We start from the raw sequence: 16,102 nt of genomic DNA on the forward strand, positions 1-16,102 counted from the left end.
GTACCATTGCAAACAAATTATTGAATGGCAGTTCAGTCAACACTCAAAATAGCTCAAATCAATACATGAGAGAGAAGGCTGTACATGCAACATAAAAGAGGAATTGTTATTTGGGAATTCTAATTTATACTGCAATTATTGAAATATTTTTAAAGGCGTCGTGAATATCCAGAGATGCGTGGATTTGATTGCAGTTTGATATGAAGAGACCGACATACCGTGTTCAAGTGAATAATGCAAAGCATACTGATTGCATTATCAGTTCTTTATAAATCAGTTAAAAAATTAAGTTTATATTTCATCCAAATTAAATTATTTTGAGTGTCCAGATTTAACCTGTACAAATGTTACCCTTGACCTGAAGGGTTCTTCTAATTTGGAAGGCTATTGGGTAAAAGGTTATGTACATGTACCATTCTGCAAACCTTGGTACTGATTCTTGCTTTATGTCGATAATAATTTCCAAATAGTCATATAAGAAAACCAAATTATCAAATAAATGTATTTTTATCAATAAGTAAAACATGAAACGGACATACAATTCACATTAATCTTAAAATCTCAAATACAGTTGTGTACAACAACGTTGTTTGAATGAAGAGTTTGTATTGCACTTATGAAGGTTTCAAGTAGATTAGTCAAGAAAAACCTCAAGTGAGGTCATTGAGTAACCAATGGTTACGCATGCACATATTGTTGATTCGCTCTAAGTCGCTCTTGTTCTCTACACTTGAAACAATTAAAACAAAGACAAGAGGCCTCGGGGTCTGCATGATAAGCACACGGGCAAAACTCACAAAAACACAACAATACCCTAAGGATCTCAAATACACAGAGGGTCATGTCGATGATAGCGATCACGGAGGTAACGGACCCATACCACTCCCGAAAATCCGCCACATAGAAAACAAACAACGCGTGGACAAATGTGGTCATTTTGAAACTCACGAATATCAATCTCCATATTTTAGGGTGGTATGAATTCGCTATGGCTTCCCATTTCTTGGCCGCGACCACAGTCAGTGTTATAAGCAGTAGTAGGACCACGCCCACATAACACAGTATGGGAACCTTGTAATCGTCCGTCCATTCTGGGAGACCGAGTTTGAGCCACAGAAATATCACCGCCCCCGCGTCGACGGCATAGCCGATCCACACCCGGATCACGAAAATAATCACCCACTTCTTTGGCTCCTCATTCAGTTTCTTGTCTACGTATCTAGAGATTACACAGTTAGCCAGACACAGGACGATATCTCCGTTATTCCTGCAGCATTCCGACATCGCTGCCCCCTTGGTTTAAAACACCCCGACTCGTTTATTAATATTTTGTATGTGTACCGACACCGTGCTAGGTCATACCGCACACTGTCATACCAGTGAGTAATTGTGTCATTAGGTTTCACTTTTAAAGTCCTGCTATATAGATCTCTATTTATTTTTGCTGACATGTACAGGAAATATTCACAATAGAAGTTTGCCCACTGGCTACTATAAAAACTAGGTGCATTTTACTGTACAGAGGTTAAATGTTTAATTGCCAATGCTGTTAACTAGATTTTTGGTAGCAATTACGATATTTTATTGGAACAAAATTAATGTAAACATTATGTAAATTCTGGCTCTGTGTGCTAACATGTTTACCAGTTCTACACGTAATTAAATTACTACATGTATTCTGTCCAATATTTACGCCGTACCTAAAAATGCAGTTCTCCCGGATATTTTACCTACATGTATTCATCTACAGATATATCCTCTTTGTACAGTATATCTGACATAAATTGATTTGTTCATTAAAAGAAAAAAATCATAGAGAAAAATATTAATCCATCATCTTAAACAACGCTTTAATATTTGGAGTGTTGGACACATTTCTTTTATGTTCTTTTTTTCGCTGATAGTCTTCAATATTGTCTATCAAAATCCTTTGCTCTCAATAATTATATTGATTACATTTTGGCACTTGAATTTACAATATATATATATATATATATATATATATATATATATATATATATATATATATATATATATATATATTGTAAATTCAGAGATGCGTGGATTTGATTGCAGTTTGATATGAAGAGAACGACATATATATACGAGGGTCAATCAAAAAATACGAAGACAATGTGGCTGTCTATCATATCTTTTTCATGAAAGTCATACTTAACAAATTAATCTGTGCACCAACACTTATGTTATTGATATGCAAAGTTTTAGTCCATTTTATGAAACGGTATTTTTGTTACCCCTTTTTAAAAACAACATGTTTTGTCACCACGGCGCACGGTCACGTTCAAAACATGACGTCAAGATTAAAGGCGTACAGTTTATAGATATACCCCATCTTTATATCACGATTAGCCTCTTGTGTCTTTAACCTTACAATTTAAAATGGCACTGAAGCACTAAACATCTTATATGCACACATTTGTTCGAGAATCATAAGTTAGTTTTTCAAAGTTTTCATTTTCTAACCGTGTGTCTCTTAGTTTACAGTAAGGATAACCCTGAACGTCGGTTGACGTTACTTATTTTTTGACCAAATATTTACAGATATTCGACTCTCTTGCGGACTGTTTTATATTCAAAATACAATTATCACCATCCCCCACAAAATTTATAACAGTTGAACACAAACTTGCAAATAATTGTTGACTTATTTTTTGCACCATTGAACATTTTCACAGCTTATATCGGCTTTTTGCTGAGTAAAATCCATTTTGTTTGTACTTCTCGTTGCGCCGTGACGTCCGGCGACGTCGATGTTTTTAGTCAATTCTAAAGAGGACTATCTGTCTTTAGTTACTAATATCTGTTCGACAAAACAGTATATCCCGTCATTATTTGGAACATAGAATACCATGACTATACTTAATTTGAGGTTTCAATATTATTTGGTTTTAAGCCCAAATTATAGAGATATTATTTTCAACATTATATGGTTTATTGTTGACATAACACAAATTTTGACCGTGCGCCGTGACCTCATTTTTGCAGGATTAGATTATAAATAATTCTTAGAAATAAAAGAATTTATTAACTTTTTTTCTTGCAAATTGTTTGAAACTACCGCTTAATTATGTCTACCAAATTTAGTAATGATATGACGTTAAGTAACATAGCTATGACAAAAGTCTTCGTATTTTTTGATTGACCCTCGTATACACACACACACATGTCTTCAAATTACAATGAATATTACAACGTCTTCAAATTACAATGAATATTACAACGTCTTCAAATTACAATGAATATTACAACGTCTTCAAATTACAATGAATATTACAACGTAATGTGTTTGTATATATATGTACTACTACTGACAAGCATCTACTTTTTTCTATGGCAAGATTGTGTGCTGTGTCTCAAGCTTTATAAAAACCGACCCCCCGTATTTCTACCTTTCTTTTGAATAAACACATCAATGTATCACAAATAACTTGATAAAATTTACTATGATGATAATTCTTTTTATAAACGATACTGTTCTGTTTCTCTTTTAGTTTCTGTTTTATATTGCTGAAACATGGTTTAATTTGCTAAAAAAATCTCATCTCTGTGAACACGGAAAATAATAATTATGAACTGTTTGTTAATGAAGAAGATAAAGGCTGGGCATACCTTCCTACAGAGAGCATCGTCGTTATGTATGTGTCCCTCAATAAAAATATACCAAGTAGAGGGTATAGAACAGAACAGAACATTTATTTCTAAATAAGGGCCCAGAACATACAGGTATGAAATTATTATAGTTTTAAGAGAAAGATATGTCAATCAATAGTGTATAAAAATATCTTTAGAAGTATAACTATAATTATTATAGTATATATGACAATGTTAATTCCAACAATTTTGTGCCATTTTAGATAAAAGGATTACATGTTTTTTTTTATTATGAGGTTAAAAAAACCACATAACATAAGGTGTCATTTTTCTTAAATTTACACATCAAAAAGATGAAATTACATTTATCATGGTGTTGCCCTGCCTCCATCCCCCCCCACCCCCTTCTTTTTGGGAGTCTGGAAAAAAATGCATTGAAAGGAAGATGTAGGTAAGCTACCCCCTACCTGGATTAGGATTTTAAGATTTTGGGAAGAAAGTTTTTTTCTTGTCAATTTTTTTTGGATGAGTCGAAGGCCCACTTTCTAAAACGATATAACTGCCTGACATGTTGTCGATGCACCTTTAAAAAAAAAGCTTCGGGTTCGAAGTTTGGAATATTAAAATAAAATGGCAGCGCTCTTGTCAACTTGTGTTCGAGGTTGTTGTAGAATATCGAGGTAAGAAAACACTCGGGACTTTTTACTGGCGGTCTAAAATGAAGGTGTAAATAATTGACTTGATTATATTTATGTGAGATAAACAGCACCTGTTTATATCCCACTTTTTTTGAAGCGGGTTTTGCGTTTTTCAATGACAGTGTGACATGATTTGCATGTTGCAACATTGACTCTCTCTTGTATGTACATGACAACTTCCAATTACTGTATTCTTCTTTTTCATTTCTAGAGCAAGAAAGCTGCAGTTAAGAAAGTTCTCTGCAAGTCAAAGACTTAATGATGACATTGGGTTAGATCAACCCCTCCCCAACTTCCCAGAACTGAAATATGCCGTTGCCAGTCGTGAGACATATGACACCCCAGTCACAACACTCGAGAATGGACTCAGAGTGGCATCACAGAAAATGTTTGGACATTTTTGTACTCTTGGAGGTAATGGTCATGCAACAACATAGGTGCCTTACTATTGTCCAGGTAGCATGGTGGACTCATATAAGATGTAAACGGTGTGACCGTTGGACCGAGCGCAGATTCAACACAGCACTAGTGCAGTAAATGAGTTTGATTGTTGTAGAACAAAATTTATTTGAAACGCACACAGTAGGATCCACGTGGGTGCCTATTCAAATCATTAGCCAAAGTTTAACTAAATGTAGCGTGCTCAGTCTACATTATGACGTCATTTTTCAGACATAAAACGTACACGTTTTGTCTTCGGAAATAGCTGAAGAGAGTTACATTATTCCGAACTTTTTAAATTTCTTCTTTCATTGCTTATCATTTAATTCATATAAATGCTGCGGTAATAAAATTGAATACTTTATTCAGTATCTAAAAGATCAGTTCCTTGATGTTAATGTTTTTATTTTCCATCTGATAATTTGATAAAACATACATAGAACTAGTAGTGTTTCTTGATTGAAGCACTATTGAAACTTATCTGGTGTCCTCTTTTATTTCTTTTAATTCAATTTACCTTCTATTGAAACACTGGAACATTTTCAATCGAGTTTAGGGGCAATAAACATCGATAAGTACCAGTCAATCAATGATCGAACTAACTTTTCAAAAACAAAATGGCGGCCATTATGGCGGCGCCCATGAGCTGGAAGAAAATTTTTCAGCCCTTAGTACCCCTGATACAACTTTCATTTTTCACTAATTTTCTTATATATACGTGATACCATTAATCCTCGCTTCGCAAAGCGGGCTTCACCCGCCTCTCGCTGCGCTTGGTATAATAGTTTTGTTCTCATAGCTGCAGATCTGTAAGAGGGTTACTGTTCTTTCGCCCCAAAGTCAAAGCACCCCAATCGCCCCATGCATGAGCTCCCCAAATTTTTTTTGAGTGCCCCATTACGTTTCATGAGCGCCCCAAATATCTTTCAGAGGCACCCCAAAATCTCTCATGATAGTCCAGTATATCTGACGTTTTCCTGGCTTTTTTAACGATTTTGATATTTTACATGCCAGGAAAATGTCAGAAGCAGTGCCATTATGAAAACTGGAAATTCACAGCCTCTAACTGGACGCAGAATTCTAGCAATTCATGGCGCACAAAACTTGCCTTAGTTTTGGACTTACTAACTTAATTTGAAACAAATTCTGTACAAATGATTAGATTTCAAAAAATTCCCAAAACATATCAATACAGATGTTGTCACTTTACTTGCCTCTGAAATACTTTAAACCACCAGCAGCCCCAAATTAGTGTGGTTTGTTTAATTGTAAAAATGGTGACTCTTGATCTGTGGTTTTTGTGCACCATAAATTGCATGTTTTTTGAAATGTGAGGCACTGTAGATCTATGGCAGGTCAACTTGAATTTAGAATATAACCTGAAATATAATACCTGAAATCTATATACAGTAAAACACAATTATAGCGAATACGCTTACAATGAATTGACGCTTACAGCGAAGTGATTTTCATTCCCCATGACTATAAAATATGTTGTAAACTTGACGAATATAACCAATTTCGCTTATAACGAAGTAGAATCACCCATCCCTGGCACATCGTTATAAGCATGTTTTACTGTAGGTATGAAACTACTGCTTCTCACTGTTTTTATTCAACCTAGATTTGAGTTTGATCCCTGTGATCAGCAGTGGTTTTATTTGAGAGGGTATGGTGGTCACCCACCTTGACCCATGGGTTCTCTCTTGGTATAGAAGGAGAGATGTTAAAATGTTAAGCTGTTCATGTTTAAAGTGATATTGATCAATGTAAAATACCAACTATTTTTATTGAAAAATCTCCTTTTCTGCAGTTCTGCTAATTCGTTTTAGATTTATTGGGTAAATATCAAATTTTTTATTGTAAATACATTGTACTTAACAATTTTTCAAAGATCAAATAAGTTTAGGAACTTAATTTAGTTAATGTTGGCTATTGTCAGTTGTATATAGCCACTTGCAAGCTTGCAGTTTCATACCAAACTCTTGCTAAATGCTAACACAAAAATTCACTAACTAGCCCTTTTGTATTTAGATATTACTTTTGAAATAATGCATGTTACTGACTTAACTTTACATGTAACTTTGCAAATCTAATGGACTTAAAGCAATGTATTGTTTAAACACATAATTTTATTTTTTCAGTTTTAATCGACTCTGGCAGTAGATATGAAGTTGCATATCCTAGTGGCATTTCTCATTTTATTGAGAAATTAGGATTTTGTGTTAGTATTACTTTATTTCAGTCCTTTAAATTAAAACTAAAATTTTGATTTTAATTAAAGAATGTTTGCATCTTTATTATGAAAATTTATCAATTTCTTGTGATAGTCAACCACTAAGTATCAGAGCAATGATGAAATTTTACAAGTGCTGGCTAGTTATGGAGGTGTATGTGACTGCCAAGTCTCAAGGTAAATATAATCAATGTAAATTTGATGTTTGTATGCTGCTGACAGCAATTTTTCAAAATCCCCCCACTCCCAAAAAAGATATCAAGCACAATAGCATTCTTTAGTATTATGGTACTTTGTCCAAATGGAAAGAGAGATAACTCTCACTTGGGTCAATAATTTTTATCATTTTCTACAAATATAGATCAAACTAAGGTCAAAACAAATTGATATTTTTTGCCAATCAGCTGACAAGCAGATGTGTTAAATTCATTGCATTTTTAAAGGAATTAAAACTCAATTTTTCATTTTTCACATTAAATTGATTTTCTTTTCAATGAATAAATTGACAGTAAAAGTAAATAAATGCTATTGACTTGGTGCAGTTTTGAGAAAGAAAAATAACTTTTTCTGCTTCTTAGTGATTTCTGTAAAACTGTGCCACGTGATGTACAATTGTTTTAATGTCTTGTAAATATCAATCTGCATTTCAATTACATTTATGCAAAATATGTTGGTTTCTTTTGGAAAATCATTTTCATAGAAATTATCTTTATTTGATTGCACTAAAGGATATAGACAACGCATCCTAAATGTATGACATTTACTTGAAAATTAGCTTATATACCATCAATATTTGTGGATTTAAAGTTAAATTTTCGAGTTCTTATTTCAGCTATATATATATATATTTAGAAACATAGTTATTGGAAATTTATTTCATTTGTTGCAGGGATGCTGTCATATATGCTCTATCCATTGAGAATGAAGGAATTGAGAAAGGTCTGGACATATTGTCAGAAGTTGCAATGAGGCCTGTAATTTCAGATGAACAGGTACTTGTACTCTATGTTGTAAAGTTAAACTAGCAGGCTTGTATAAAACCAAAAATATATGCTCACACAAATCATTTCTTATCTAGATCCTTAACACATGTACTTGAAGTCTTTTTGTATGCATACAAAGAGTTTCACTTTTAAAAAACTTAATGAATGAATCTTATAGGTTTTCTTAACATTTCTTTTTCTTATCAAATCTATCTGTTCCCTGTTTTACACTATTCCTGTAATAGTATTTGTTTATTGTGCGTTTTCCTGTTTTACACTATAATTCCTTTAACGTGTTTGTTGACAGATTGATTACTGTCGAATGGCGGTGGCCTTTGATCTGGAGAACATTGAATCAAGTCCACAACCAGATATACTCATGACAGAGCTGATTCATGCGGTATGCTTCATTTTGTCCCAGTAGCAATGCACTGGTACATTGTATTATAAAAGTGGTACCGTAAATGTACCATAATATTTATATATTACATTAATCATCAGTTAATAGTGTTGCAAGCCAATTTGTTTTTCATAGTTTTTTAAGATAGATTTATTTTTAGTTTGAAAATAAAAAGATCTGTCAAATTCTCATTGGCATACATTGGTCATCACAACTTTTACTGTCAAATACTTGTCTGTATGCCTATACATGTATTACGGTATTAGCTGAGTTATAAACTTATATTTTGAAGATTTCTGAAGATGCATTCCTATGACAAATAACTAGTTGCATTGTGATTTTTTTTACATTTCAGGCAGCCTATCGAGATAACACATTAGGTCTGCCCAAAATTTGTCCAAAGGAGAACATTGATAGGATAGACACAAAATCAATGTATTCCTTTATGAAAAACTTTCATGACCCCTCCAGAATGGTGCTCTGTGGGGTGGGGATGGAGCATGATACACTTGTTGAAATGGCAAGGGACATTTTTGTAAAGAAGACCCCTATCTGGAAAGAAAACCCTTCCCTAGTGGATCCGAGTAAATCTATCGACAACTCTGTGTCCCAATATACAGGAGGAAAAATGCTTGTAAGTAAGCATTTGATCAGAGAGTAAACAAAAACAATGAACTGTCATTTTTGGTACATTGTATTTGTATATATACTGGTACTAAGATGTCTTTCTGTTCTATTTTGCAGTATTTGCAACTGTTGCATACAGCTGCCTTTGATTTTCTTAAGATTTTTTAAGCATTTTTCAGACAACAAAACTGAGTTTTTGAATTTCTAGCAGCCATATCACTTAACACTGTAATAAAATTTTCAAAAAAGGTTTTAATTGAAGTGATGATTTCATGCCCTATTAAATCAGCCTAAGCAGCAGATATATTAAGGCTGTGCACAAGCCATATATTCAGTTATTCACCATTACCAAGGCATGACTTAAAGGTTTTTAAGCATAAATTCTTTCTATTCAGATTGAGAAAGACTTATCTAACGTGAGCCAGGGCCCCAATCCATTCCCCGAGCTTGCTCACTTGGTTATCGGCCTGGAGAGCTGTTCCCATAATGATGACGACTTCATTGCGTTCTGTGTGCTCAACATGATGCTTGGCGGGGGTAACGCCTTCTCTGCCGGGGGCCCAGGGAAGGGCATGTACACCCGACTTTACACAAATGTACTGAACAGGTAAGCACAAAGGGGCAACCTGTGGACTGTTATCTACATGTGCACATGTGTTTCCATCTAATTTATATATACAGGGTGTCCCAGAATATTTGATACTGTTTATGTTTTGAATTACTTTAGTATGAATTGAGTGTCCTCTCTTGTTGATGAATAATATGATAATCTATGAAATGTTAAGATTGTGCGGTACCGTTAGTAAGAACTACTGATATACATTAATTGGCTTAGTATATATATATATATGCAATTTATATATATGCAAGCCTGGGGTTTTTTTTTAGGAAATAGAATTGATATTCCTTAATTTTAAGAAATAAATATAATTTGTTAAAAATAAAGTACACTTAACCATTATGCATGCATTGCAGAAACATAGGCATTGGAACTGGGGGGGCTAGGGGGGGCTTAGTCCCCCCACTTTTTTTTTGCAAAGTTAGACCTAACCATTAGGGACATAGCATCATAGAGGGTTCAGCCCCCCACTTTTTCTCACAGCAAAGATAATTGTCCCTAAATTTACCTTAAAAGATTGAGAAGTTGGAGTCATAGGCATACCCCCCCCCCCCCCCCCCCCCCCCCCACGGATTAGGATTTCCATGATTTTGGGAATTTTTATTTTTTTTTCTCAATATTTCTGAGGATTAGTCTAGCCCCCCCCCCCCCCCACTTTCAATTTGCTTCCGACACCAGTGAGAAATGATTACCACCATAGTGTGATACATGTATCCAATAAATAAATAAATTCAAAGCATATATATAAATATTTTAGGATTCATTTGTTATACATTTTTACTCTTTGAATATAAATATGATATTGGTTTATTAATTAACAGACACCACTGGATGTTTGGCTGTGTGGCCATGAACCACGTGTATGAAGACTCCGGGGTCTTTTGCATTATGTCCAGTGCCCATCCCAGTCAGGTACATGTCAAGATTCAAAATACAACTTCTGCATGTGCATGCAGGAGTATCCTTTTTGTCCTCAATGTTTTCACAATAGATATACATGAATTGGTACATTAGTAATGGGATAGACACTAATGGTTGTTTTAGGAAAGTTTGTTTTATTACCAAACTAATCTTGTATTGATTCAACTGTGTGATAGGGTTCAGGGTTCTTTATTTCTTTTTTTTTTTCAGTTGGAAGAGTTGGCACTTGTAGTATTATCAGAATTCCTAAGAACTCCAGAGCAAATATCCAAAGTAAGTGTCTTACATGTATTTATTTATTATATGTTAATATAGTATAACACATAATTATGATGTATTGATAGATGACTTTTGATGTGTCATTTTCAAAATTCAATAGACCTTAATAAGTTTGTTGATGTTTATTTGATATTCTTTTCCAGGAGGAATTAGACCGTGCCAAAAAACAGCTCCAGTCCTTGCTGATGTACAACCTGGAAACTCGTCCCATGGTGTTCGAAGACGTCGGCAGACAGGTTCTTAGTCGAGGATCTAGAAACCTCGCCCAGTTCTACCTACAGGAAATAGGTACAGACAGAACTTTTATTGAGCATTGCAGCCAATTATGGATGCTGGTGTCTTTAAGATGTTTTATCATGAATCTACCCTTATACCCTTTATCTTATATATATTTTTTACCAATGAAAGTCTGACAAATTGATGCTAGTTTGACTGGTCTTACTATCTTAATGATGACTTGTTTGCTTGTGCAACATAAGAATTTGTGACAAACACAATTCAACAAATTTATATATTTACAAAAAAAGCCAAAGTACAGCCTGATATGAATGTTCACTTACTACTAAATGAAACCAAAGTCTTATTATATCCTAACTGAGGATTCCTATAGACTAGCCTAGGATTCAACAGAAATCTTATTTATTGCCTTTGACCTAAGGCAGCCAATATTTCTATTTCCAGGTCCTACAAATTATTGTATATTAACTGCCTTCAGGCCTCGTCGATGAATAAATGTTATTTTTCAAACTTGAAAACAAATTAGTTTATGTAGTTGTTTGTTGGAATTTGGTTTAGATTGAAAAAATTTGTGTACATTTTATTTTTGAGAAAAATACTCTACTGAGTTTTAGTTATTTATGTTAAATTTGTCTTTCTTTTTTATGCAGAAAAAGTTCAAAAGGAGGATTTACAACGAGTGGCCAAGAAAATGCTTCGAACAAAACCATCTGTGGCCGCATATGGAACATTAGATAAACTGCCACCATATGAAAAGTTTCAGGAGATTTTAGCAGAGGGAAAAATTATTAGGAACAAAAAATCTTTCGCTTCCCTCTTTCGATAATGTTTTAAGATGAACAGCATTTTGCCTGAGAAGACTGTGTTTACATGGGAAGTCTTACCTATTGAGATGTTCTTCAGTGCTTGGAAATATACATTTATTTTCAGTTACTCTCATAGCTGTTTATGTTTTTGTCATTGACTCGTGTTTATTTACAGTGTTGTTTATTGATGACATAAGGAGTGGCAGTAGGCTGTTAATTTTATATCTATACATGTATATGTGTGCCCTCTATATTAAAGATTGGAGCACCAAGTGATTTTGCTCACATAAAGTTTTAATCAAAGCAATGTTGATTTTAGCTACTGGTACATGAACTTTAACATGTAAGCAATGTATGAGAAATATAAAGAGAGAGAGCTGAAGATGTGTGACTATGATAATGCTTGGAAACTATTTACAAAATGTAAATCTCAATCTTATATTTTAAACAATAATAAAGATAAAAGTAGATTCTTGTTGCAATAGCAACAAAAAGGTCTTCAATTTTTATAAATGTGAAGAAAATTGTAAGAAATTGGGGTTTTTTATGTAGAAAAAAGTCATGGAATAATATTTTTTGTAAATGAAATTTGCATTGTTGCTTCTTTTCTTGTATAACAACGGAAATGAAAAAAAGAATTGGAAAACTTTTTGCAATGACCGGAGTCAAATGTTTATCATCGATAAAAGTTTCTCTTACAGTTTTTGAGATCTCACAGGAACAGAATTTGAAAAAGAGAGATACCTGAGATTTTTAAGATAAATAACCGTGTGTAAAATTTGCTTGTTTATTTAACATTGTATAGATGACATATTTTAGGTTTTGTACTGATATATTCATTCCATGTAAAAAAGAAAGTGAAGAAAAAAATCAGTATTTGAAGTACTTATGGTGGCGACTGGAAGTTAAGAGGAAGGAAGCAAAATAGTTTAAACACATCTTCATTTATAGGTCTATCATCCCACAGAGTTTGATTGTTCTAGCCTTTACCGTTTCTGAGATCTCGTGGAGACAAGGTTCTTTGTATCGGGACAGGAAACGGACAAACGGAAGTGCCCAATGAAAATAAAAGTTAGCATTTCTTGAACTTTTGCCTATCGTACATAATTTTTTATCGACTCAAACTGTCAAAGAAAAGACGGTTAAACTCGTACACAACTTGATTTGTTTGAACCCTGCGGGTGAGGACCAAAAGTGACGTTCGACAAAATGAAACCTGTTAAACACATCTTTAATCAAATATCTATTATCCATGTAAAGTTTCGAGCCTTGTTAACTTACAATTTTCAGGCCCTCGTGGGTATGAAATTTATTTAAACAAAGCTACCAGAGATAATTCAGATATCTCACCGGAAGTAGCATGTTTTTTGTAATAAACATACCATAGATGACAGTTACGGATTTATACTAATTTATTCATTCCATGCAAAATAAATAAAAAATTAAAGTACTTCTGGTGACGACCGCAAGTTACGACGAATAAAACAAAATACATGTAGTTTAAACACAGCCACAACTATAGGTCTATCATTCCACAACGTTGGGATGTTCAAGTCTTTATCGTTTCTAAGATCTTGAGGTGAGAAGCTTTTTGTAGCGGGACAGGGAACTGACGACCGGAAATGAATTTTGAAAAAATGAAAAAAACAAACAAAAACGTCTCGCAATATTATCATTTCTATCATTCCTAAAAATTTCAGGAAAATCTATTCAGTCAATTCGGAGGAATGAAAAAACACTACAATGACTAAATTGTTTTTTTTTTTCATTGTGGGTATCGGTTGCTTATTTATTGAATAATATGCTACAGCTAGCCTAATGTTTATGGATAATCCTATACATTTTTTGATGACATTTGAAATGTAAAATCTCAAATTATATGTTTAGAAAAAAAAATTCCACACAGAAAAGGCAAAAACAACACAACAACCATTTCCCAGGTTGTTCCTATTTACAACAAAATAGAGAGAAAAATATTCGCACCATAAGATCAAGGTCAAAACACAAGTGTTAAAATGTGCAACATTTTAAACGATGTGTTTCTGATGACATATTTATAGAAAAATTAGATTTATGGCCAATACATTTCCCGCTGCTGAATGGATGTTGGTGTTATACCGATACACTTCCTGGGTTTGAAACCTGCTTTAGTTCCTAATTCTGTAGTTCACTGAATATTATTAGTTTAAGTTATGTCATGGAAGTCCATGTCCTTTGAATTATTCTTTACTTTTTAGCTAACCTGAGCTTACTGTAAGAGAAACCTTTCGATCACTTTCCGTTTGGCGTCTTTTTGTCTGTCCGTTCATCCGTGTGTTTACTTTTCACATTTCTTTCTTTCCCTACAAAGCGTTTTCGTCAATTTCAACCAAAGTTTCCACAAATCATCCTTTAATAAAGGGTATACAAGTTTGCTAAATTGAAGGGCTATGTCCTCTTTCAAGAGAAAATTCCTTGATTTGTTAACATTGAACAAAAAAATATCTTAAAACCATTAGGCAAGGGGGGAAAGCTGAAAATTTTATGGAAGCATCCTCAAATAGTGTAGATTTACAAGTTTTCAACTAATGATTAAAAGGTAAAGCAGGTCCACAATTTGGGTTGAATTTTGCAAAGGAATAAATGGAGAAAAATCTTTTCGATAACCATATAAGCTTAAACTTGTTAAAAATGTCCTTGGGTAGCGTAAAGTTTGTGTTCAAATCATGATCCCCGCGAGTGGGGTTGGGACACAGTGGGGAATTGAAAAATTCATTAAGGACGAAGTTTAAAAAATCTATTACAATCTCTTTTTCTCAAACAAACAATGAAAAGTACTTGATGTGTATGTGTGGAGAATAAATTAAAACATTTTTAAAACATTTTTTTGCTACATAATTATTCTGATATTTTGTGTATATGATAACATGGCATGTTAGATCAAATGTTGCTCAGGTGAGCGATGTGGCCAATGGGCCGCTTGATTTGATTGCTGGTCGTGCAGAACTATTTGATTATGTTCAGTATCATTAACTTACCATAACCCTATAAAAAGATATGTATACTATTTTGAAAAATATATACTTGTTGAATTGAATTATCATCTACGCTAAGACTTACAGATGTTCAACGTTAGCAGCTTCCTGCACAACATTCTGCTGTGTTTCAAGAACTTCTCCCCTTACAATACCATAGTTGTGCAGAGTTACTGCAGCTTTGATATAGACTACTGCCACCTCTGGTTTTGTACGTAGAAAATTCAAACATTGAAATCTCTTTTTAAGGAATCCAAAAGTTTGCTCAATCAGCACTCTTGTTCTGCACAATGCATTATTGTACCGTTTCTCATTTTGATTAACAGGGTTGATGAACGGAGTCATAACAAAAGGACGGCACTGGTACCCGGAATCTCCCAGTAACAGCCCATCATGGTCACCTAAATTAAGAATCATCATTGCAAACTGAAAAATTTGAATGACACTTTCTTAGCTTAGCCCCCCCCCCCCCCACTTTTTTTGCAAAGTTAAACCTAACCATTAGGCACATAGCATCATAGAGGGTTCAGCCCCCCCCCCCCCCCATTTTTCTCGCAGCAAAAATAAGTGTTCATATATTTACCTTGAAAAGATGGGAATATTGAGAAGTTATGTAACACCCCCCCCCCCCCCCCCCCCCGGATTAGGAATTCCATGATTTGGAGAAAAAAATTTCCTTCCGACGCCAATGAGCCCTATAGTATGAACACTTCAATGATGTCTAGTTGTTTGCAAGAAGCTTGTATTTTAAAAGACTGTATGACCTCAGAGGCGGATCCAGCTATTTGGAAAAGGGGGGGGGGGGTTCCAACTGATGAAAATCAATACGTGCAAAATTCATTATTTGTCAAAAAATAAGCGGGTCGTGTAATTTTCTTTCAAATTGTATTTTTCGTACGAAACGAAGTAAAACTTATCTATTATAATACTTAAGTTAATAAACTAACAATACATTTGAAAGCGGCTTAAAAAAGTAAAACGAATGCGTGTACTCGTACTTGAACGTCGTTTTACTCGATGGCTTGTCGGTTCAAAACTGTTATAAATGAACTATTATAATTGATTTTTTAAAGAAATAGAGTAGAAAATACATTGGAGATGTTATTGTAAATCTGTGTTTGTAGCAATACTGCTTAAGTTATTGTTTTGTATTTCTTTAATTTTCCACATGTTTACTCAGTGTAGTAAACATCGGATGCTGAAGGGGAGTACAATGTACATTATTTCGA

General features: G+C 34.0%; 1 protein-coding gene across 1 annotated transcript; it reads left to right on the plus strand.

Moving 5' to 3' along the window:
- The first annotated feature begins 4,131 nt into the window (after positions 1–4,131).
- LOC105343934 (mitochondrial-processing peptidase subunit alpha) lies at positions 4,132–12,329 on the plus strand. The gene is made up of 12 exons (XM_011451456.4): positions 4,132–4,292; positions 4,522–4,724; positions 6,896–6,975; positions 7,082–7,164; positions 7,877–7,979; positions 8,278–8,370; positions 8,726–9,004; positions 9,393–9,604; positions 10,438–10,528; positions 10,748–10,810; positions 10,960–11,104; positions 11,704–12,329. The coding sequence occupies exons 1-12, from the start codon at positions 4,243–4,245 to the stop codon at positions 11,877–11,879; spliced, it is 1,578 nt and encodes a 525-aa protein (XP_011449758.3). The 5' UTR covers positions 4,132–4,242; the 3' UTR covers positions 11,880–12,329.
- Positions 12,330–16,102: the final 3,773 nt, after the last annotated feature.

Source organism: Magallana gigas, chromosome 2 (assembly GCF_963853765.1).
Source record: "Magallana gigas chromosome 2, xbMagGiga1.1, whole genome shotgun sequence".
Lineage (NCBI taxonomy): Eukaryota > Metazoa > Mollusca > Bivalvia > Ostreida > Ostreidae > Magallana > Magallana gigas.